Source organism: Trachurus trachurus (assembly GCF_905171665.1).
Source record: "Trachurus trachurus genome assembly, chromosome: 13".
Taxonomy (NCBI): domain Eukaryota; kingdom Metazoa; phylum Chordata; class Actinopteri; order Carangiformes; family Carangidae; genus Trachurus; species Trachurus trachurus.
The window spans coordinates 31550416-31572615 of record NC_139892.1 but is presented as its reverse complement, the minus strand read 5'-3'; the positions used below and the strand labels follow the sequence as shown (position 1 = coordinate 31572615).

The following is a 22200-nucleotide window of genomic DNA, read 5'->3' as shown; positions in this document are numbered from 1 at the left end:
CAGAATACACCGAGGGGGAGCCAGTAGAGCTACAAGAGCAGGAGAGGGGTGGAGGGAGAGAGGGAGGCTGTTGCCACAGCAACCACAGCCGCGGCGGTCGTCATCATGAGGCTTCTTCTGCATTGTGTGTGTGAGCGTGTGTGTCTGTGTGTGTGGACAAGAGCGTGTGTGAGTTCACCCTCCTCTCTCCAGACAGGAGGCGAGGACATCCCCCTCTAACACTGTGCCAACAGAGAGAGGAAGAGAGAGAGAGACACACACACACAGCGGAGAGAGAGAGAGAGAGAGAGAGAGAGAGAGAGAGAGAGAGAGAGAGAGACTGAAACCCCATAATGCACTGCACGCTGCAGGGCTGAAGTCGTGCAGATTCATCAGTTCCTGTTCGTGGGGACTGTGTGTTAGTGCACACACACTTCTACACCCAGACCGAGTGCAAGAGAACCACACTGACAACCAGGCAGGTAAGACAGCTCTTCTCTGACCAAGCCGACAGCTACGGGCTTCATGAGACGCTCGCTTCATCTGTCTTTATCCATCTGCCTTTTGAGAGGAGGAGAGGGGAGAGTTGCTCGACACAGGCGACAGGGTGTCATTAATATTTGACATGTTATGATTCAGACAACTTCCCTGCCTGTTGCTAGAGATTGCTGCTTGATTTCTTTCCTACTTGGAAATATATATATTTTTTTTTTCCAAAAGCGAGGATATATCTTAGAGAGGAGATTTTGAAATAGCTGATAGGCATGTGGAATATTTGTCAGCTTTTTCTATTACTGGGTTTGTTTTTGCATAGTTTTTCCACCTTCCCGCTTGCAGATACTCTGTAGCTGTAGCTGATTTGAATATGCTGGGGAGGTTTTGCATGCTGATATTTTGAGAGTGCTGGTAAACACTGTAACTTTTAGGAAAGGATAACTTCAAGACTCTTTAACTTTTCATGTTCATGTTTGTAATGTTTACTTTTAAAATAACAAGTCAATATTAAACGACTTTGTTTGATATGTTTCATGTAGCACTAATGTAGGACTAATTATGCCATATGTAATGTAAGCCTAAAGTGCTCAGTCAAAAACAACTTAAACCAGTGACACTTCACCACGAGGGGTTTCCAAAGCTTTTAGTAATTTGAAATGAACTAACAATAGCTCAAATACAAAAAAGCAGTGCCTGTTTCTGAGTTATCCTCATATTGTGTCAAATGACTGCAGTGCAAGCTGATGGGTGGGTAGAAGTGTGACTCCTCCATTACGGGTCATTTTGTGGTTTAACGGCCACTGAGGCTTGTGACCATATCTGTTGCACCAGAAGCCCAGACAGACTGGGAAGCGCGACTGCGTGCAGCAGCTTAGGGAAGAGACTCTTAAACTTTATTACCTCAGGTCTCAAATGGGAAATTTCAGTCCTCCACCCTGGTAGCCTATTGTGAAATCATGTTTCAACACTGTCATATGGAGACACACAGGAAGGTCGAAATTAGGGCTTAGAGAAGGAAACAGATTTCAAATGAAACTCTGAATTTCTAAATGAGACATTATCTAGATCATTTAAAGTCAGACATCCTGTATATTGACACCGCGTATAAAACGGTGTAAGTTTCTCTTACCACTACAAGGTCATTTTATTTATGTAATCGTGTATCACGTGAAAGGCCTCTGGAGCTTTAAGACCGTTTAACTTGTATGTCATGTTTGACAGTGTGTGTTATGTGGACGTTGGAGGCTGAACATGCAAAACGCTGTAACAGACAAGGCAAGAGCATTTGTGGCTGAAACATAAAATGCAAAAAAGCCATAATGCAGATCGGATGAGAACTCTTTTGAATATTCAGTTTGTCTCCATTTAGCAGACATCTGTTCTCCCCCTGCAGAAATCCACCTGTCAGGAGCTCAAAATGGAGAGGCTCCTCCTTTTGATTTCATTTCATTATGGTTGCTTTCATTAAGAGCTCCCCATCACTCTCTGTGACGTCACGTGTCAGCATTATCCACACGACCCCTCTGTGATAGCAGTCTCTGCAATTCAGCTCTCATCAAACTGTACATGTGTGCGTATACATAGTTGTATGAGTGTATCATGTGATCTTGGAAGTGTGTGCAGTTGAGTGTGCTTGAGAAGAAGCTGAGAGATATTGTAAGTGGCTGTTTTTTTAATGCTGGCTCAAGCCGATCACAAGAGTAAATCCAGCAGAGTAAATCCAGCAGGGCTCTGTGAAACAGTGGTCATACCACAGCTCTTTCAGTGGGGAGTTTCAGAGTTTAGCAGTTTTTTTTTAACAATGGTAATTCATTTATTCCACTACTAGTCTGTTATAGAGCTCTGTGTTGACATTAGTCGCACATTTTCCACTGAGGTCACATCTTGGGGCCCCAGAATAATATTGGTACCTGAATAGGGAACTGTTCAGGCTGGGGAGAAAGGTGCAGAGGCTCTGCAAGGTCGTGGCTGTTTCAAGGGATTGAAATAGCTGCTGTTGTTTGAAGATGATCCTCTTAATGATTTGACCTTAGATACTCAACAATAGAGCAGTGGTCTTGTCCTGAATGCAAAAAGCTCTCAGACACACACTAGGTTGTTGCCCTGCTGGATTTTCCATTCCATCATAAGATGCTTGAGGTTCTCCAGTAGATATTCTTTTGCTCTCTGTCCAACTCTGGCCGTGCGAAGCAGCATGGATCAGTGGTGATATATAGATCCAGATCTCCTTGTCCAACTTCAACTCCTCCTGTCTCTGTTTTTTTTCCTCACCCCCCCATCCCCACCTCCCCACACCTCCCTACTTCTGGTCTCGACAGGAACACAAGGGACACATGTTCATGGATGTGTGGCCTTGTTTCAATGTGATCACAATGAGCACGGATGTGAGGGGAGATGGCTCATGTTAGAAAGCAGTGGCTCAGAAGTCCTTTCCATTTTCTCATCTGTACACAGACATCAACAGAGCAGTGCGCAGGAACCTTAGTGTGCATTAAATTATCTGCAGTTGCAGCAGTTATTTGCAAGTCCAAAACCTTTCACTGCGCTGTTTCTACTTTCCACTGGAAAGTGTATTTACTCCAATACTGTTCTCAAGTATAATCATGTAGCAAGTACTTTGCTTTGCACTTTACTAGGCTTTACTAGTACCTCACTTTGTGAACTGTTATAGTAAATTGAACTACAACAGTGTATAAGCTAGTTAAATGTTTTGACCAGCTACAACATTACAACAATTAGTGATACTGAAGTAATATTATCTAATACTGTGTAACACTGCCTCTGTAGTGAGTAGGCTACTTTTTCTTTTGATACTAAACATATTTAACTCTTGATCAAATGTAATATGTCACTGGCATTGCTCAGAGCATTTTAACTTCTTTTTGTGGCATGTAACTTTATTGTTCTGGTTCACTCTCAACATCACCCTTGCTGCTCTTCATGTGGAAACATCTCTAAAAACACAAAGACACTGTGCACTTCCAATCCACCACTACAGGGCAGACAGACAAAGCTTAGCGAACACAGCAGAACATGTTACAGCTGAAGAGACATTTTACTCTGGGAGTAGGTTGAGACCAAAGTAGAGGTTAAAGCAGAGTGAATAATGGACAGACATGACTCCAAATGAATGATACTCTGTATCTGATGGATGTTTAAATTGGCAACTGTTTAATTCACCATTATAACTTTATAATGTGATAATATGTCAGGGTTTTGTGTACAACTCATTCTCAACAAGATTTTTTATTTATAATGGAGTAGTTTACTACTATGTTGGCAAATGTAGGACAGCAGATGACCTGCTGAAGTCCACAAGCATGATACCAAATCTGTATCTGGCATCTGTGTTCTAAATAGGGCATGTGAAAAAACATTTCCTTAAAGAGTATAACTCACTACTTTATAACAAACTACATGCTTATGTATGTCAGCATGTATTCTAGATGATCACAATACAACATGTACAGTAAGAGCTTGGAGGCGCCTCATCCCGTTCCCAATTCAGTGTAATACTGCAAGACAACTGCAGGGCCTTTTTTGGGCACAGCGACTTGCCAGTGCTAAAATCAAAGTTCCATATTACGGGTGTCTGTAGTGTGTTGCTTTGTCTCTGTGCGCGGATTGATAAATATTTATAGAAGCTGGAGCTAAACATTAACACTTAGAGCAGCACAGAGATCCATCAGAGATGCTTTTGAGGGCCGGCTGCTGTTCAATCAACACCTTTCCCTTAAGCTTGTACACACACACACACACACACACACACACACACACACATACATGTGTGTATGCACACGTCAATACAGTGATAAATTCCAAACATCCTGATATATTGCAGCCACAAGTCAGTGATGTGGCTCTGAGTCACTTGGTAACACCCACCTGACACATACACACACACCTACACACCTACACACACACACACACACACACACACACACACACACACACACACACACACACACACACACACACACACACACACACACACACACACACACACACACACACACACACACACCTACACACACACACACACACACACACACACACACACACACACACACACACACACACACACACACACACACACACACACACACACACACACACACAGACCATTCATGCACACATGCTCACATAGACACGTATGCACCTGACGTAGTGTTTGATGGAGTCAGACACCATGGCAACAGAGCTGTGACTGTTGCTGTCCTGTGAGTGGACTGAAGCTGTGGAGGAGGGAGGAGGGAGGAGGAAGGAGAAAGCTATCAGCTAGCACTGCTACTCAAGTGCAGCTATTATTATTCCCAACCTCTCTTTCTCCCTATTGTCTTTTTCTTCACCACAACTGCATTCTGCATTTCTGTTTTTGTCTTTCTTTCAAGAACAATATAAAGGCTGTGGATGGAGAAAAAAAAAACTCAACCAGAGGAAACAGAAGAGATGGAAGTGGGGTTAGCAGGCGTGTGTGTTTAAAGCCATCGATTGTACAAATCCTGACAGATGATCAGAGGGAATTCAGCTGATTCTTGCAGCTGCAAGCAGGCAGAACTCCAGGTGGCATCTTTATTTGTTGACATATTATTTTTATCTCACCCTCCTTTGCAGTCTCACTCGCTGCATCTCTCTGCTCCAATCACAAACAAAAAGGTTTAACTCCTCCTTAAAAAAGAAGAAGAAGAAAAAAAATCAGCCTTGCAGTTTTCTCTTCTCTCCCTGCTCCTGACAGTCATGCTTTATAGAGGTAGTAGTGCAGATAAGGAGAGAGGAGGGAGGTGTAGAGAAAGAGGCTGTGCAGGTGGACAGGTCTCACAAACAGCATCTGTATGAGATTTACTGTCTGCAGGTACAGATGGTCCAGAGACAGGGCGGAGGAGAAGAGGGAGGGGGAGGCGTTAGAACTGTGCAGGTGAATTGCATTTTGGTCTCCGGTAGCATTTTCACGGTCTGATTGTCAGCATTTGTTAACATACACACATGCACGTAACCACACACACACACACTCACGCAGTGTGAAATTGTGAGAACGTGGCTGTTGACAGTAGAAGTTAGTCTGAGTTAAGTTCCCCTGCGTTGCCCTCCCTCCTTCCTCTCCCCTCCTCTCCTCTCCTCCCTTTTTTGCATAGGATCCAAGCGCGAGCTGTGAAAGGTGAACTTGCAGCCTGCTGTGGATAAATTATGTGTGACATGTTTAGCTGTGCTGCCTTTTATGGAGACTGGTGTATCTGAATACAGTAGGGCTCTGCCAAGAGGGAAGGAGAGGGAGCGAGGGAGTGAAGGACAGGGAGGGAAGGAGGAAGAGGAGGAGGAGGAGAAGGAGGAGGAGGAGGAGGAGGAGGAGGAAGGAAAAGAGGCAGGGGAGGGAGAAAGCAAAGGAAAAAAGGAGGTAGGAGGGGGCAGTGACGGAGGGAGTGAAAGAGAGGAGTGCCGCGAAGCAAGCATGAGGTTTTCACTTTCCATTCTCCCCTCAGCAGCAGTCAGATGAGTCCTTGCAGAGATACAGTAAGTCTTTGCTGTTTACTCTGTGTGTGTGTGTGTGTGTGTGTGTTTGGTGTGTGTTACTTTACATTTGTTTAGACACAAGGCAGTGTTGTCACTTCTTACGTTTACTGCTTTATTCTGCCATATCGCTCTGGAATTTTTAGTTGCCATCTGGATGTTGAGTGTGATGTGTTGATGATGCCTCTGTAATATATTATGTGTGTGTGCCTGTCTGCGTGTGTGTGTGTGTGTGTGTGTCTGCGTGTGTGTGTACACATATAGATGGCCATCGTGACTGACTTTTAATGTGTGGTGGTTTGAGGCAGGACAGTTTTAATGTGGAAAAGAGCTGAGCGGACAAAAGAATGGTTAACGTTAGTGTTTAATGTTCCACAGAGTAGTTAACACACACACACGCCCCCCCCCCCCCCCCCCCCCCCCCCACACACACACACACACACACAGACACACAAACGCACACTGACACACATTCTCTTTTTCTGGCAGATTACACTCTGTCTCTTTCTCACTTGGACTACACTGAAATCCCTGTTGTGTGACTCCTACTGTTACCACTAAAGCTAAATATGCTCTCACGTTTATGGATGAATGAATGAAAACAAAAACACACACACACACACACCGACTCGCCTAGACACACACTGACACATATGAACAGCCCCTACACTCCTCCTGTGTAATGACAGCACTACTGGTGTTTACACTACAGCTGCCCTCAGGAAATGATTAAACTCCCGCTTCACCCGGGCTGTCTGCCACTCAGACACACAAAGGTGTTTACACACACATACAAGTGCACACACAACCTAATCACAGAAATCTGCATTTCATATAAATGTCAAAAAATGTTAGCATAATTTAGACAAAATGGCTTAATATTCTTTAATAAGTTTTGTGTAGCCATTAAGAAGTAAATGGGTAAATGAGCGTAGCTGTGTGTATAGGTGAGGTTCTGTTTCTGCCATGTGACAGATTGTGAATGATGCTGACTGGTGATACAGTAGGATGGAACAAACTAAAAATAATGGGTTCATATCTGTGTCATAGTGATGGACATTAGAATAGACACAACCATTGTTTTATGTTTTAGAGCCCTTTTGTTTGTTCACTGAAATAGATTGAAAGTGTCTGACGATGAGGGTATAAATACGTTTCATTTGCACAAGTCATTTGCTACTTTTCCAAATGTTTTTCTCACCTGCTCAGTGCTGGTGATTTTGCACAGTTACCAAATGTGACTTCATCCTCTCTTTCATGTCACTTTTGCCATGTTCAAAACTGACTATGTGACAAAAAGAGAAACATACCTATATGAAGTCCTTTTTAAATACTTGCAATGGCACCTAACCTAACCTAACCTAACCATTTTGACCAAAGCATCACTGTCTCTAGCTACTTACTTCACAATAAAGGCCTTTTAGCGGTTTGCAGGTGAACAACTTTTAATTTGAAACTGTAACTGAAAGTGAAATGGATAACTCAAAGAAGGGAAAGTGAGAACCTTATGTTTGAACACTTTGAAACCTCGATATTACTTTGATAATTTACCAGACTGATGCTGCGACACACACTTCATATACCTGTGTTTTCCTACTATTTTGTGTGCACACCCTCTTCCCACCCACTAATCTCAACACCTCTCTCTCTTTCACAGTTTTCACTTCCTCAGCCCCCTGTCTCTCTCTCTCTGTCCCTCTCTCCTCTTTGTCTCTCTTCTTTCTTATGGCTCACTCTGTGTTTCTCGTTCGGTGTCTGACTCTCAGTGGGTTGAAAAAGCTTCTCTGCAGATCAGAGCAGGCAGATCTACAAGGTCATTAGAGTATAGAACAGGGAGAGAACAGAGGCACTCCGATACATACTGAATTTCACAGCACACCCGACTGACTAAACAACTGTATGTGAGAAAGAAAGACTTTAACAGGGGGGAGAGTGAGGGTGAGAGGATGCTTGGTTACCTGAGTTTGACTGGGTTCATTTTTTTCTTTAAACGAGGAATGAGGTTTTTCTATGACTTTGTGTTCTTTTCTTTTCCTCCCCCACCTTCTCGTTTCATCCCTCGACTAATCTGTCCTTTAGAAGTGATGTCATCTTCCTGCTGTCCTCAGCAGACACGGGGCAGTCTGTCGAATGCAGATGAGCAGCGTGTTTGTGTGAGAAAATTTGTGTGTATGTGCATAATGGCACGAGCACACCCATACCCTGATTTACATGATTCAATTATCGAGATAAAAAAAAAAAAAAAAAAAAATGAGGTGGATGCTGTGATCAAGGTGACAGCAGGAGAATGTGAGTGGAAATGACTTTGAGTCCCCAAGCCTCAGAAATCCAACACAGGGCATTTATCTGGCAGATAGATGGTCAGTCACTCAGACAAATGGTTGGGGGAGTCCTACGAGGCCATTTGGTGAGTGGCGAAATCACAGTGAGTCAGTCAGTGGTGTATGATTGCTGTTTTCCCTGCAGTCTGCAGACCTGTCACTGGACTAATGCACACTAGTGGAAGATGTAATCTATAGTAAATACAGTTGGCTCCATGGAGGAGCCCTCTGTGATTTCCGCAGATTAAGGTGTCAAACTGAATCACTGGTCATAGACAGCTGAAGAGTACAGATTATCCCTGTTTGGCCAAATGCTGCACTGATGACAAGTCAGGGATTCTGCACTTCAGTATCCGTGTGTGTGGCTGCGATTTGGAAAACTGATATTTTCTTTTGGGGAGCATCCATTGCTTTGGTATTTCCTGATGTGATCAAAAATACCAGACTGTGGAATGTGAAGAATTCACACAGGGATAAATCATTAGTGTTACTCATCTTCAACTATTTCACTTCATAATCTATACAACTACTTTACTGTTAAGCTTTACACCTATTCAGCCTGTAATCATCTTGCTGTATAACTGAACAGTCTCCTGTCAAGGATTTTCCACTGCCCAAGTTTGTCATAAATTATTCTTATCTTGCTGCACTTATTGTATCTCCTTGCCTGAAACCCCTCTCTCACTCTGTTCCCATCTCATTACATGCTGAATATCTCCACTCCACAATCTGAGGCCATACAACCTGCACCTCTCCTCTGTCTAACCTGTCTGTCCATCTGTCTGCCAGCCTGTCTTTCTCCCTTTCTTGTTTTTTTTTTATCATCCTGTTTCACCTGTCTGCGTGCACTGTCTCTGCAACTTGGCACTAGTCTGTATGCGTAAAAGTAAAAAGTGAAAGACTGTGTGTGTGTGTACTTTTTGTTACCTTGTCTGATAACGGCTCCTGTGCTTGAAATGCCACATGCGGAGGTGGTAAATTTACACATGGGAGCTTTTTTTTCAAAGTGGGCAGACTACTTTTTCACTGGCACCTGTCTGCCTCCCTCCTGCATTACATCTATATCACTTGGACATTACTCTCTGTCTCTGTATTTCCCTGTCCGTCCATCTGTCTATCACCCTGTCTCTGTGACTCTTCCCCTTCTCTCTTCCTGTTTTCCAACGTCTTTCGATCTACCCCCCCATCCACCCACGCATTCTCTCTATCACACACATATTCTCATGCACACACACCTCCTCCCATTGCTATTCCTGAGACGAGCAGACTGGTCTGGCAGTGGGTTGGTTTATGTCCATGAACTCAATGACACCCTCGCTGCCACTGCATTACACCACACTGGCACACAACCACAGCCAGGTAGTCCACACTGCAGAGAAGATATGAGTAAGGACTAGTTGTACCGATGAACAAAACGTACGCATATATACACGACACATGTAATCCCGCTCCCCCCCTGTCTACCCCAACACACAAACAAACACACGACCATGTATTTAAACACATATTATCTCACATCTCCATTCATGTGGGTGTCAACTCTAACAGCCTTGTGCCCCGTCCCTGTGCGTGTCAGGCTGTTTAAACACTTGCACTGATATCACTGTTCAGACGACAGCTTGCACACGTGCCACTTGACTGCTCTCGTCGCCTCCCCTCCCCTCTGTTTGTCTTACAGCTGAACGAGGGAGCCATAGATTGTGCGCGTTTATGTGTGTGTGCGAGATGGAGTGAGTGCGGGCGGGACAGAGAGAGTTGATGGTGTGCATATGCGAACATATTACTCATATGACTGTGTCCTGAATATCAATGCAACTGACTGACCTTCCATTCATTTCTGTAGTTGTGTACCCTCTGTGCGTGATACAGATCTGCTGTCTCACGGTTTGTGGTCAATACTAATGTGTGTGTGTTTCACGAGCTAGGGAAATGGACTCAAGTCTAAGATTACCCTGATGGTACAATCTGTGGAAATATCGTGGTAATAGAGTATCATTTCAGAATGACCAGCACTCAGCTGGAGACTGTCAGATCAAATCTCAAGCTTGGGAAGGGACCGAGCTTTTCTGTAGCAGGATTCTTGCGCGAAGCTGATTGAGTCTGTCATCCCCACAGCAAGGGTTTTGAGCTCATTAATGTCACAAAGATGTCCGTCACCCAACAGTTTGGAGAATTTTAAATTGTTGTTGTTGTTATACAAATAGATTTAGGTAGACAATGCTATCATGTGGATATTATGTAAATCTTATAAATCTTAAATATTCTTCTATCATTTTAGTTTTTGAGGACAAGAGCTAGCTATATAGCTGAAAGTACCACAGGAACCATGTGTTTTATGGAGAAATTTTCTTGCCTTTTGAAACTTGTTATATTGGATATTCTGCTACAACACATAAGCCAACTCACAACTTTTGAGACAACTTGAAAGAATCATCATCCCCATATTAACTGAGCTAAACAGCTGTTATTAGCATATTTTTACACCAACTTAATATGTAATTATACCAAAGCAAATAATAAAGTACAAAATTTCTTGGCATAAATAAAATGTAGTGTTACGAATATGTGTAGTCAGCTGTTTTTATTCATATTCAAATGCGTACACTAGACAAAGTGAACTGGCTAGCTGTTATGCCCCCTGCATTAGTATTACTACCCATTTGTAACCTACAGCAGTAGTATTGCTGGATAGTTGAGTACTGTATCAATTTACAGTAATATGTTCGATAATGTGGAATAATGTGGGTCACAACAAATTATGATAAACTGAGTTTTGTTATGTCTGTCAGACAATTTCTTATCTACTGTGACATTATGTGCTTGGCTCTGGTATTTTCTTTTGATCTTTGGTCATCTCTATGTTAATCCTAGAGTCACTCCCACTACTTGTCTATAAACATGAAATATAACACTTGATTATCTTGCATTAATGTCAGCTTATCTTTTAAGAAACGTCTGTTTGCTGCTCTGCCTGTTTCTGTGGTTGGTTGCAGCTGTTTTGCTGCTGTCTTCTTGTCTAAATCTCATTGGGATTGTAGAGGAATTTAGTCCATAAATCAGTTGTCTTTTCTTTCCAATAAACAGTGACATTTGGTAAAATTATTGGCAGAAACATGACGTGACTGAAATGAAAGAAGCTGCTTAGTTTTGCAATGGGTCAAGCACCTAAGACGATCTCTGAGACAGTTCAGGGCTGTGAAAGATATGTTTTACACATCAGGAGCGTTTCAGTGTGTGTTGCTGCAAATTTTGGAATAAAACAATTATTCAATTGTTTTTGTTGTTCATTCATCAACAAAATGTACCTAACCTAGTCTTAATTGTTTTGTATCCTCTCATTCTACATTAGCCATTTCTCTGTCATAGAGAAGGGAAAGTTAATATTTATTGTCATAGTTTTGTTGACCAGCCTGACTGATCTGAGCTCATACAAGGCAGAACTTGTGCCAATTTGAGAAAACATGGCTCAAGTGTGAAGTTGGACAATATGGGTGAGGGATGATATCGAGCAGCCAGCAAAATGGCAGGGTCAAGCTCTGTTGACAGAGCACTGTGAGATATCTCTATGTCAGATCCTCTCATCTTCCTGAGTGCAGTTGGGCACAGGTTGAATTGTCATTCAGGGAGGTTGTTGATGTTTCTATCGCTGTGCGGTCACATCAGTGTGCAGGCACCAGTTTGACTGTTGAACCAGTACACGATCGTGACATTGCACAAATTGTAACCTAACTCCTCACATTTTGTGACATCACAAAGTAATTTCAGATGTTATAATAATAATAAAAATAATAATGATGATAATGATAATAATAATACATTTTATTTGTTAAACAAAACATCCAAGGTCACCTTATAGATAAAAAACAAAAGCAAAAAAATACATACAAAAATGACAAAAAATACATATAGACTAAACGAATAAGAGCATTAGGGGCCGTGTCCCCTAGACGTGCTTTTAGCGCTCTGAGCACCCACGACCAACGGCCGTGTCCACCAAACACGCTCTCTATCTCTCTTAGAAGGCTGCAGTAACCAGGTTATAAAAACAAGCCGTCTCACGTCCGAGCCGCTTGACGAGCGGCGTGCTGTTCCAAAGGTTGAACAGATCTCAACTCTGAGCGCTCTGAGCGCCGCGACAAAAATGGAAGGGCCCAGAGCGTTTTTTCCACCAAGGGCGCTGAGCGCTGTGAGCGCCGAACTCCATAGGATCTGAATGGAAAGTAGACGCCCAGACCGCTGAAAGCGCGTCCGGTGGACACGGCCCCTTAAACAGGTGGGATACGTGGTGCAATAGGGAGTAAGTAACTTGTCATGAGGTGAGACTTGAAAATAATAATTGAGTCCATAATACGGGTGTGTAGTGGGAGTGAGTTCCAGAGTCTAAGTGCCGAGCAGCTGAAAGCTCGAGCACCCATTGCACTGAGTTTAAATGGAGGTTTGGAAAGCAGAGCAGCAGATGATGAACGGAGTGAACGGGATGGGATATATGGGAAACACATATCAGAGAGATATGGGGGAGCCAGGTTAAGGAGAGCTTTGAATGTTACCAGGAGGAGCTTCTATTGTATCTGTTGCTGGACAGGGAGCCATTGGAGCTGAATGAGGACTGGTGTGATGTGATCAGAGGACTTGGTAAAAGTGATCATTCTGGCAGCAGAGGTCTGGATGAATTGTAAACAGTGAATGAGGTGTAATGTCAGGTTTAGTGGTAATGTAGATTTGAGTGTCATCGGGGCAACAATGACAGTGGATACCAATATAACAAAAAATATTGCCAAGAGGAAGGATATGGATGATAAACAGTAGAGGACCTAGGACTGAACCTTGTGGAACACTGTGAGTGAGTAGTAAAGGTGACGATCCGGTATTTTGTCCTTGGATGTACTATGAGCGGTTAGACACGTATGAATGGAACCAGTGGCAGAGACTCCAGTGCCATCCAAACAATGTAGGAGGATGGTGTGAGACTTTTAAGGTGAAGGATTTGTTATTTTGCGCTGATAAAGGTAACATTTCTCACCAATTTTAGAGTAAGTGATAAGACGTAGGGGATCGGCATTGTATTAAACTAACTTGTCCCCGAACATGTGTTTAGGTTCAGGTTCAGGCTACTCTATTGTATCCGTAGGTAAACTTGTTCTGTAGTTAAACCAACACTAAGGATCTTTTCAACCTTCATATAATATTTTCATAACTTTTGTGATGATACATCGACTTACAACAAGTTGAATGACACCTCTGTCATGGCCTGAGGGGGTCTGTATCGCCTTCACTGGCACTAAGCAACTTTGAGGTGGATGGTAGGAACCCGGCTCTCACTTAAGTTTCACTTTCACTTTCACAAGCCACGACGAGGAGGGAGCAGGCAATGCCTCACGTTCCTGTCGGATTGTGTATGTGTGTTTACTGTGAAATGATCCGCTGGAAACAGAAACTTAGTTTGGACGTCTTCTGTTAATTTCCATGCACCAGGAGATCAGAATGTTTACGGCGCTACGCGCTAGTGCTCATGGGAAATGGAGTCTTCCTTCAGGCAAATCACTACCGCTTTGGTCCACTGGTGCCGCCAAGCTCAACCAAAACTGAAAGTTCTTTAGTACTGCTTTAAAGTGTAAAGAGTCCACTTCAGTCAGCCTCAAACAGGACATAAGATAATAAAATCAAACATTCAAAACAATGAAGACCAGTCAAAACAGCCAAGACAATTAATGCAATTAAGACAAATAAATTATAAGTTAAAATTCAATTAAAATGAAATCATATTGTAGCGACCCTGCAGTAATGTTACCGTTATAATGTGTTCTGTGTTCTAAAGTTCTGTGATTTCTGACTGTCAGTGAACGTGTTTGGTATAGACAGGTACTGTATGTGGTTGGATGAGTAAGCAAGGGGGCGGGGTGAGTGTAGGAAGTGAGTGTGTGTTTGCATAGGAGAGTGAGTGAGCGGAAAATGAAGGAGAGCTGTAAGACAAACTCGGCGCTGTTGTTATTTTGGCGTAGTTACGGCCGACAGTAACTGTTGCGTTTCTAATAATAAAGAAAGGTGAGACCAACTCCTCGTCATTCTTCTGACGTCCGGTCGGGCGCTACAATATTAAAAGTGCTTCTGTGCTAATCAAGATGCTAAAATACCCAATAAATACTGATAAAAAAGCATTTTAAAAAACAATAAATAAATAAGCCGCCAATAGATACATAATTAAAAAGTCAAACAAAGGTTTTTGTGAGTTGTGCAGTGTTTTTGAGCTTATAGGTTGTTCATCAGTATAGCAGCTGTAACAAAGCTATTTTTTTTTTTTCAAAAACTTAACTTTTTTTGTGCAAAGGGTGCAGACTGTCATTTAAAATAGAATTGGCTAGTGTTGTCTCTGGCTAGTGTTGTCGCACCACTTTAGCTTCTCATTCTAGCCTCATTAGCGCACCGTCTCTGAGTTTAATGGGCAATGCTGCTCAGATTTTTTATAGGGCATTTGAAACCTTTCATATAATTTTAACCATTCTGGTATGATATCAGGTGGGACCTGACACCATCATCCACTTTATCCTTGCTTTAAGCATGTTTTCTTTTTCAGTTGCCGTGGCGATGATGACCTTGCAGCACATTACTGTGGCACTGCAGCATAAGGTGTTGTGTGAACAAGGAAAGAGAGGGGAGACAGAGAAGGAGAGATAGAGGGGGCCGAGACAGTGGGCGAATAAAATGAGGACAGCTACTATTAAAAGACGTTCACAAAGTTGTTTATGTCACATGATACTCGGAGTGCGACTTAGTGGAAGGCGAGCAGATTTCTAAGAAGAGGAGAGATTTGGGGAGAGAAGAAGCAGAAAACACTGGAGCACGTGTGTGAGGGGAAACAGAAAAGGAGAACAGGTGTGGATCAGAGAAAGATAAATGAAGAGAGATGAGAAATGTCAAGATGGTATCACAGTGGAGCGCCAGCAGTGCTTTGAAATGGAACAAAAGCCTGCTTTTCCCCTCCCCGCTCTTCCCTCTGATTCCTCCTCTTTTATACCTGCCAGTGCTCACCTTGTTTTCCCCTCTCACTACCAGACACCCACCTCTGCCTCTTACCAACTTGTACTAATTACCCCTGTTTGCTTCCCATCACTCTTTCTCTAGCCTCTATCCTTTCACTGTCACCACCTTTGGTCTCCTTTACTCTATTTGTCCCTCACAGCCCTCCCCCCTCCCTTCTCCCTGATGCTCCTATCAGTATAAAGGGCAGCTCAGGTCATATATAGATGATATCCTGGTCAGCCGGTGATGCGGTGTAATATGAAACGGCGAGCATCTGCTTTTTGCTGCTGCAGTCAGCGCCCTTTAACCTCTCACATTACTGAATTTCCCCTCCCTTCCTTCCCTTTTTCTCCCTTTTGCTTTGTGGAACGTGCGGCCACTTACACCACTGACTTCTGACCGGTTGTATAAACTTGCTGCATAATTACATTTCAGCTGAATTATTTCAATGCCCTCTAAATCAGCTATATTTCCCAACATCCCCAGGGAGAGAGCATACAAATCTGATTCTGATCCCTTTACTGAATTTGTAACACTTAAGGAATGTCTGAGCCGTCAACTCGCCGCCTAAACAAACAAGACCTTTTGATTGCTGGACAGCTGCTCCAAAGACACTTCACCAGATCAGAGTTTACACTCTGACCCTGTTGGAAATGTTTTGCTTTGTAGCAAATTATTTCCTATTGCTGTCCACAAAGTTGTGACCATCACTCTTTCTGCTTCTTGGGCTATTATTTTTCAAAGGTCAGCCATGGGAAATCAAACATGCAGGAACCAGCTTTCTTTCATTTTTTCTCTTCACCTTTCCCTGCTTTTTCTTCTTCTCTGGAAGTCATTCAAGGTGAATAAATGACTCCTAACCGTGGCGCTCGCTCACTCCATTCTTCCTCATTCTTTCTACCTGTGTGTTGATCTCAGACGCAGGGCTGACTGTGGCTTGTGTAACAGTGTAATTCCATGTGGCTTACACTAAGCACTACATTAATTTGTGAAGAAAAAAAAAGAAAAAAAATTGTGCTGGCTTGGCACTGTAAAAAAAAAAACTCAAGTATAATTATTATTTATAGCCATGCTAGAGATGCTAATATTGCTCCTTCAGTCAGAGTCTACTTTGGTCTTGACTATCAAAACAATTAAAATATTATTTATTCATTATATAATAGATTCCCATGACATTTTACATGGACATTAATGGCACCCACAGGATGGATCTCACTGACTTTGTTTGCCTGACTTTTCTAACAACAACATTTGTCATTTAGACCAAAATGTCTCAACAATTATTGGAGGGATTACCATGAAAGCTGGTCCAAACATTTACGTCCCTCTCAAGGAGAATTTCAGTTTGCCCGATTCTTCGCTTTCTGAGTATAAAATTCAATCAAAACTTTCACAGCAGCCTCACTGTTTCCACAAACATGAACATCCTGAGTATTGTACCCGTTTAACATCAGCACATCAGCGTGTTAACGCATTGATGTTAGCATTTAGCTCAAAGCACCACTGTGCCTGAATACAGTGTCTCAAAGCTTTTAACATAGCTGAAACTCCTAATCCTGTTTATTGATTAAGGATGATGAACAAAATCCAGTTTTTGCTGTGAACAATTTGAAATCCATGTAGTATATGTGAAAATTATGAAACTCCCGAGTGTGTGTAATAGTCAGTATTTCAGCAGCTGTGGTGTCACTGGAGGCTAAAACTATTTTATTTTTTCCGTGGTGAGTTGTAATAGACATGAAATAATCCAGAGTTCGGCTAAACGAGTGGCACCAATTTAGCAGGAGGATTAGCACCGGATCAGGTGGCTTTCTTTAAAGGAGATACATGAACCCCAGTGACACTTGGCATTACACTCCGCATTGTGTGGACCACATGCCAACACCTGACGCTGGTCAAGCGTGAGTGGAAATGTTTAGGCAAGATTTATTCTTTATACTTTTAATATGTGTGAGTGTGTCTGCTGTTTTTGTGTGTTGAGGGAGTTGGGCGTTAGGCAATTGGGGGGGGGGGGTGCGTAATATCCCCAGCCTTCTCCACCCCCCCCTCTCCTCTCCAACTTATTACCTTGATCTGATGGTGTAATAATATCTCCTGCCTCTGGCTACGGGAAATGGCCACATGCATTATTCACACATGCTAAGATACTTATTGATGACTCCTTTATTTATATATTTCCTCAACGGCAGAGACATTTCTCACATTTTCTACCCCTTAGTTTTAATCCTGTTTTGACGTGAGCCTAGTCCCACTCACTCTTGGCTTTAAAATGTGTTTAATACTTTGGTATTCATTCCGTTGAAGATTTTGGCACGAGATATATCGGTGTTATAATACATGTAGGTGGAGCCCAATTTATTAAATCTACTTTATTTGATATTAAACATCATGGATCATTTTATCATAGCTCTTTCCAACAGGGGTATTATGCAAGAACTGTATGAAAAGCCACAGAAAACATTACTCCCTTGAGAAAACTAGCATGACATTGCCTTAGGACTCTAGGGCAAGTTTGTCTAATCTAATTTGCGTACATTCTCCTGCTATTTGCTTCCTTTTCATTCATGCAGTCATTTTAAATTGAGCATATTCTTTTTTATGTGCATGCCAAAGTGCAGCACTACTGGGTATTTAGTGGGTTTTCTCTCTGAACTCACATTTCCTCGGTGGCAGCGTGTGCACAATATCTCTGGCCAAAAACGGGAACTTCAGGTGTCCAATATAGATAGATAGATACAATACATTAATGCAGTGTGGTAATCTGGCACATTTCAGCAAAACAAAAGATTCTCCGTGTAATTTGCTACAAATTTCTTGGACAGACTTGAAGACAAGTGTTCATTAAATGGAGTTTTATTTGGAACGCTTTAGAGTTGTGTTTCCTGAACAGGCGGTGAGAGTAAAGTCTTACCAAAGTGAAAATTACACCTTACAGCATGTTAGCAGACTTCAGCCTTTGTAGGGTGGGGTTTAAAATTAGACATATACTGATTCAACATTTTCCTCTCCAACACACTTCCCAGTACTTCAGCTCTGCCGGTACCACTTCCTGATTTAACAATATTTTTGTTCCCGTCTTTATTGAGATTTGTCACAGCAGCGTATACTGTAAGTAGTCCACTTGAGTCAATGTAACTGATTTATATATGACGATGACAAATAACCTGTTCATCTGACCAATAAGGTCACTCGGTGAGCAGGTCAGTAAGCAACAGTGTTGCATTGGATCAGTGAATCCCTAATTGAAGTGTATTTATGAAGTTAGACACACATTAATAAACACACACCTTAAAAACACGCATAGAAACGATCCAAGTTGAAAAACAACATTGGAAAAAAATAAAAATAAACTAAACATTTTGTGAAATTTTTTATGTAGGTGGTCCTTCCTTTTTTTGGGTACAGGAAATGCCACTGACCATGTGGGATTTTGAGATGCAATTGAGAGAAAAAGACAAAGTGACAGCAGAGGTCAGGTTGTGAGAAAGGCCAGCCATGCAGAGGACGGATTCTGCCACTCCATATTTAATGCACTGGTAATAGTAACCCTGTCTGTATTCTCTCCCTTACCACAATCTTCCTGCCAGATACAGTGGGCTGCCCTGGCCTGTTGCTCGTGTCCATAAACACACACACACGCACACATGCACACAGTCACACACACAAACACTGCCCAAAATATCAGCTTTGGCCTGAAAATGTAGTTTGGGTCAGTGACTGGCCTAAATAGGAGACCGGAGTATGACACATAAGCAATCAATGTTTGACCAAAGGAGTATTTTTATTTCTTCCTTCTTCTCTCATGTTCCTCCTTTTTTGACCTCACTTTTCTTCAAGCCAGTTTTTTTGTAGCATTGGACATTTCATATCAGGACAAAATCAGTGCTTTCATGCTCTATCAGTGTTAATCATAATCAGTCTGTAATGCTCAGTAGGTTTCACTGTTATTTTGTGACAAGTAGCTTTTGTGGAAAAGCTCACCCTCTTCCGATCTGCATTTTTGACTCATGACTGTTAGTGGAGCTATGAACACACATCTGCCCCCAACTATAACACAGTAGATCAGAAGTTAGGTGGAGGTAGATATTAGATGTTATGTATTCTTGCATATTTAGGTACAGCACTACTGTGTGAATAACAAATACGTTATACCATAAATAAGGTCCTTTTAAAGTTGCCCACAATCTTCTGTCTGGATCCCTGCTTTATAAAAAGATGAGTTCAGCGCTGCATATTCACACAAAAAACATCACTGTACATCTGTTAGAGTGTGGGGGACCTGAGAGTGATGTAACTGCATGGGCGACGTAGGTTTGAGGGCACTTACTGTGAGTGTAGCAGCTGTAGGAGTCTGTTCTTTCAACATCCGGATGTGAGCAAAGAGGTCAGAGAGAGTTTTGGATGAGAGGATTTAAGGAGAATCCAGCAATAAAAAAGAGAAAAGATTTGTCACATTCTTTCTCTCCTCCATAGTGACCTCATCTCATCAGTATCTCTCTTGTCTTACCTGGCCACCTGCCAGCACCGATGCTGGAGCTATCCAGCCAGCAGATTGGCCATTTCCAATCTCACCAGGGATGGAGCGGATTGATAACTCACTGATCGATAGTCTGATCCTCTAACATTTGTTAATTTGCAATGTTCTCTTTCACAACACAGGCCCTCTTGTTTTTTTCTTAACACTGGAGAGGATTAATTGCAGCTGTTTTGAAATTATGGCTTATGTATCCATTAGAGAGATGAAGAGTTTTCTATGAAAGCCAAAGTGTGTGTGTAATGGTTTGATTTCATGCACTTTGTTATTTTTGTCCTGTTAAATATGATTTGTAATAAAGTTTTAAAAGTTGATTATCTCTAATTATATCTTTTGTGAGTAAAATTAATATTTAATTAATATTGTTACATAAAACACCCACACACATGTAACCAACAAACAAACAAACACTTTCTGTCCTTCTGTCACATTCTTTTACTCTCTCACTGCCTTCCTTTGAAATAAATTGTCCGCGCCTGAATGCGTGAGCTTTACAGTTAGCGATATGGTATTTGATTTGATTTTCCAGCTGAGAGCCTGGCAGTCTCTGTTAGGGCCGCTCTGAGGGAGAAAGAGCGAGGGAATGAATGGGAAAACATGTTCGAATGAAGCTGTGTGTATGAATCCAAATGTGTGTGCCTGAGTTGTGTGCGTGTGTGTGTGTGTGTTTGTGTGTTGACCCCTCCACTGACACTCTTCCCTCCTTCTCCACAGAGAGAAGTGCCTTGTTTCGCTGACCCCTGTGGCTGTTTGGCTCCACTGAAGCCACCTCTGCCTCTGTGCCTGTCCATGTCTGCTGGAGTTGCCAGCCACACGAGGATCCCCAGGACTGCCAGGACTGCCAACCTCATCCACTGAGCCACTGACACCTCCCCGCCTCCCTCCATCCATCCTCTGCTCTCTCCGCCAGCCAGACCTGTCTACATCCATGCCATCCAGCCCTCCTGTGTGGAAGTCGACCACTCCCCACCCCTCTGCGGACAGAGCCTGATACTGAAGACAGGCGGCTTTTATCGGCTCCTGTGAGCAGACGGAGATCGTCTCTTCGCTGTCCCCCCCTCCTCCGCCACAGCCAACTCCACCTCATCCTTCTCAGCCTCTTCCTCTTCCTCCTCCTTCCTCCTTTACTCCAGCCCTGCATCTTTTCATCATGGGCCAACTCAATCGATAATGTGTTTTGCCATTCATCTCATCTGACAGTTCAGCTGTGGAGCGAGGCGATAGAGAGAACTGGAGAGAGAGAGAGAGAGTGTGTGAGTGTGTGTTAGAGAGAGAAAGCAAGGGATTGCCAAGCAAACCTCTGTGGCCGTCACCAGCCTAGGCCCTGGGTGACAGGCGCTGGAGGATTCCTGTTACAGCCCCGAACAGACTCTTAGGATGGACTGCAGGTGGTAGGCAAGACCCAGGCCTCACAGGCTTCACCTCAGAATCAGAGCTGCAGGACAAAAAAACCCTTAAAACTGGCTGTTTCCCCATGTCATTTACTTATTCATTCTTCTCATCCATCCAAGTGTCATTAGAAACATACAGACGCACACATAACTGCATTTGCTGGATATCCGTTCCCCTCAATCGCCCCCTTCTGCCTGGTTCAAAATGGCGGTGAATATGACACCGATCCGGGACACAAAGTGGCTGACGCTGGAGGTTTGTCGGGAATTCCAGAGAGGAACATGTTCACGACCGGACAGCGAATGCAAGTTCGCCCACCCTGCCAAGAGCTGTCAAGTGGAAAATGGCAGAGTCATTGCCTGTTTTGACTCACTCAAGGTGAGTATGACAAACACCTGTGATATTCATTCATCCCCTTCTTTTTCTTTTTTTTTCCTTCCTCTAGCTCGCAGGGTTGGCGAGCATTGTCTCACAATGTTGTAAGCTTTTCTTTGGGCTTTTACCAGACTCAGGCCCTGATGCAGAAAAGATCAGGGAAACCTATGTCACTAGTTGCGACCCTACTCCTCAGAGAACAATAATCTTTCTTCAGTTGCAAGCAAACAGCAGTGGTTTTACTACTGAGACATAGTTTCTTAAGAGCAGCATGAAGTTAAGCGATGGGAAGGGGATAAATACATACAATATCTGTTATGATACCTTTTAGAGAGAGTGTGTGTGTGTGTGTGTTGGTAAGCTGAGACGTGGCCATAATCACATTAACATCTGTGAATCAGACTCAGAGTTTCCTTAACTTGCACACAACCTTTAGCGCTGAAGTGTCTGTTTGCACATTGTGAAAGTTTCTGGGTGATGGTCAAGTCAACAGGCTGACTGGGAAATATGGAAGTAGGACAGCATACAGTGCATTTCATGTTTATATGTGAGTCTGTGAGTGTATGTCTGTGTGTGTGTTAT

General features: G+C 42.8%; 1 protein-coding gene across 7 annotated transcripts in view; it reads left to right on the top strand.

Moving 5' to 3' along the window:
• The first annotated feature begins 346 nt into the window (after nucleotides 1-346).
• Nucleotides 347-22200, top strand: part of LOC310995909 (muscleblind-like protein 1) — a 72917-nt gene continuing 51063 nt past the window's right edge. For 6 of the 7 annotated variants that reach the window (XM_083985116.1, XM_083985113.1, XM_083985114.1 and 3 more), the window contains exons 1-2: nucleotides 5770-5982; nucleotides 20566-21621. In XM_083985116.1, the coding sequence (XP_083841242.1) occupies nucleotides 21448-21621 (174 nt within the window). In that variant the 5' untranslated portion in view covers nucleotides 5770-5982; nucleotides 20566-21447. Of the gene's footprint in view, nucleotides 462-5769; nucleotides 5983-20565; nucleotides 21622-22200 lie in introns of those variants that run through there. The other variant, XM_083985111.1, reaches the window with a different exon arrangement.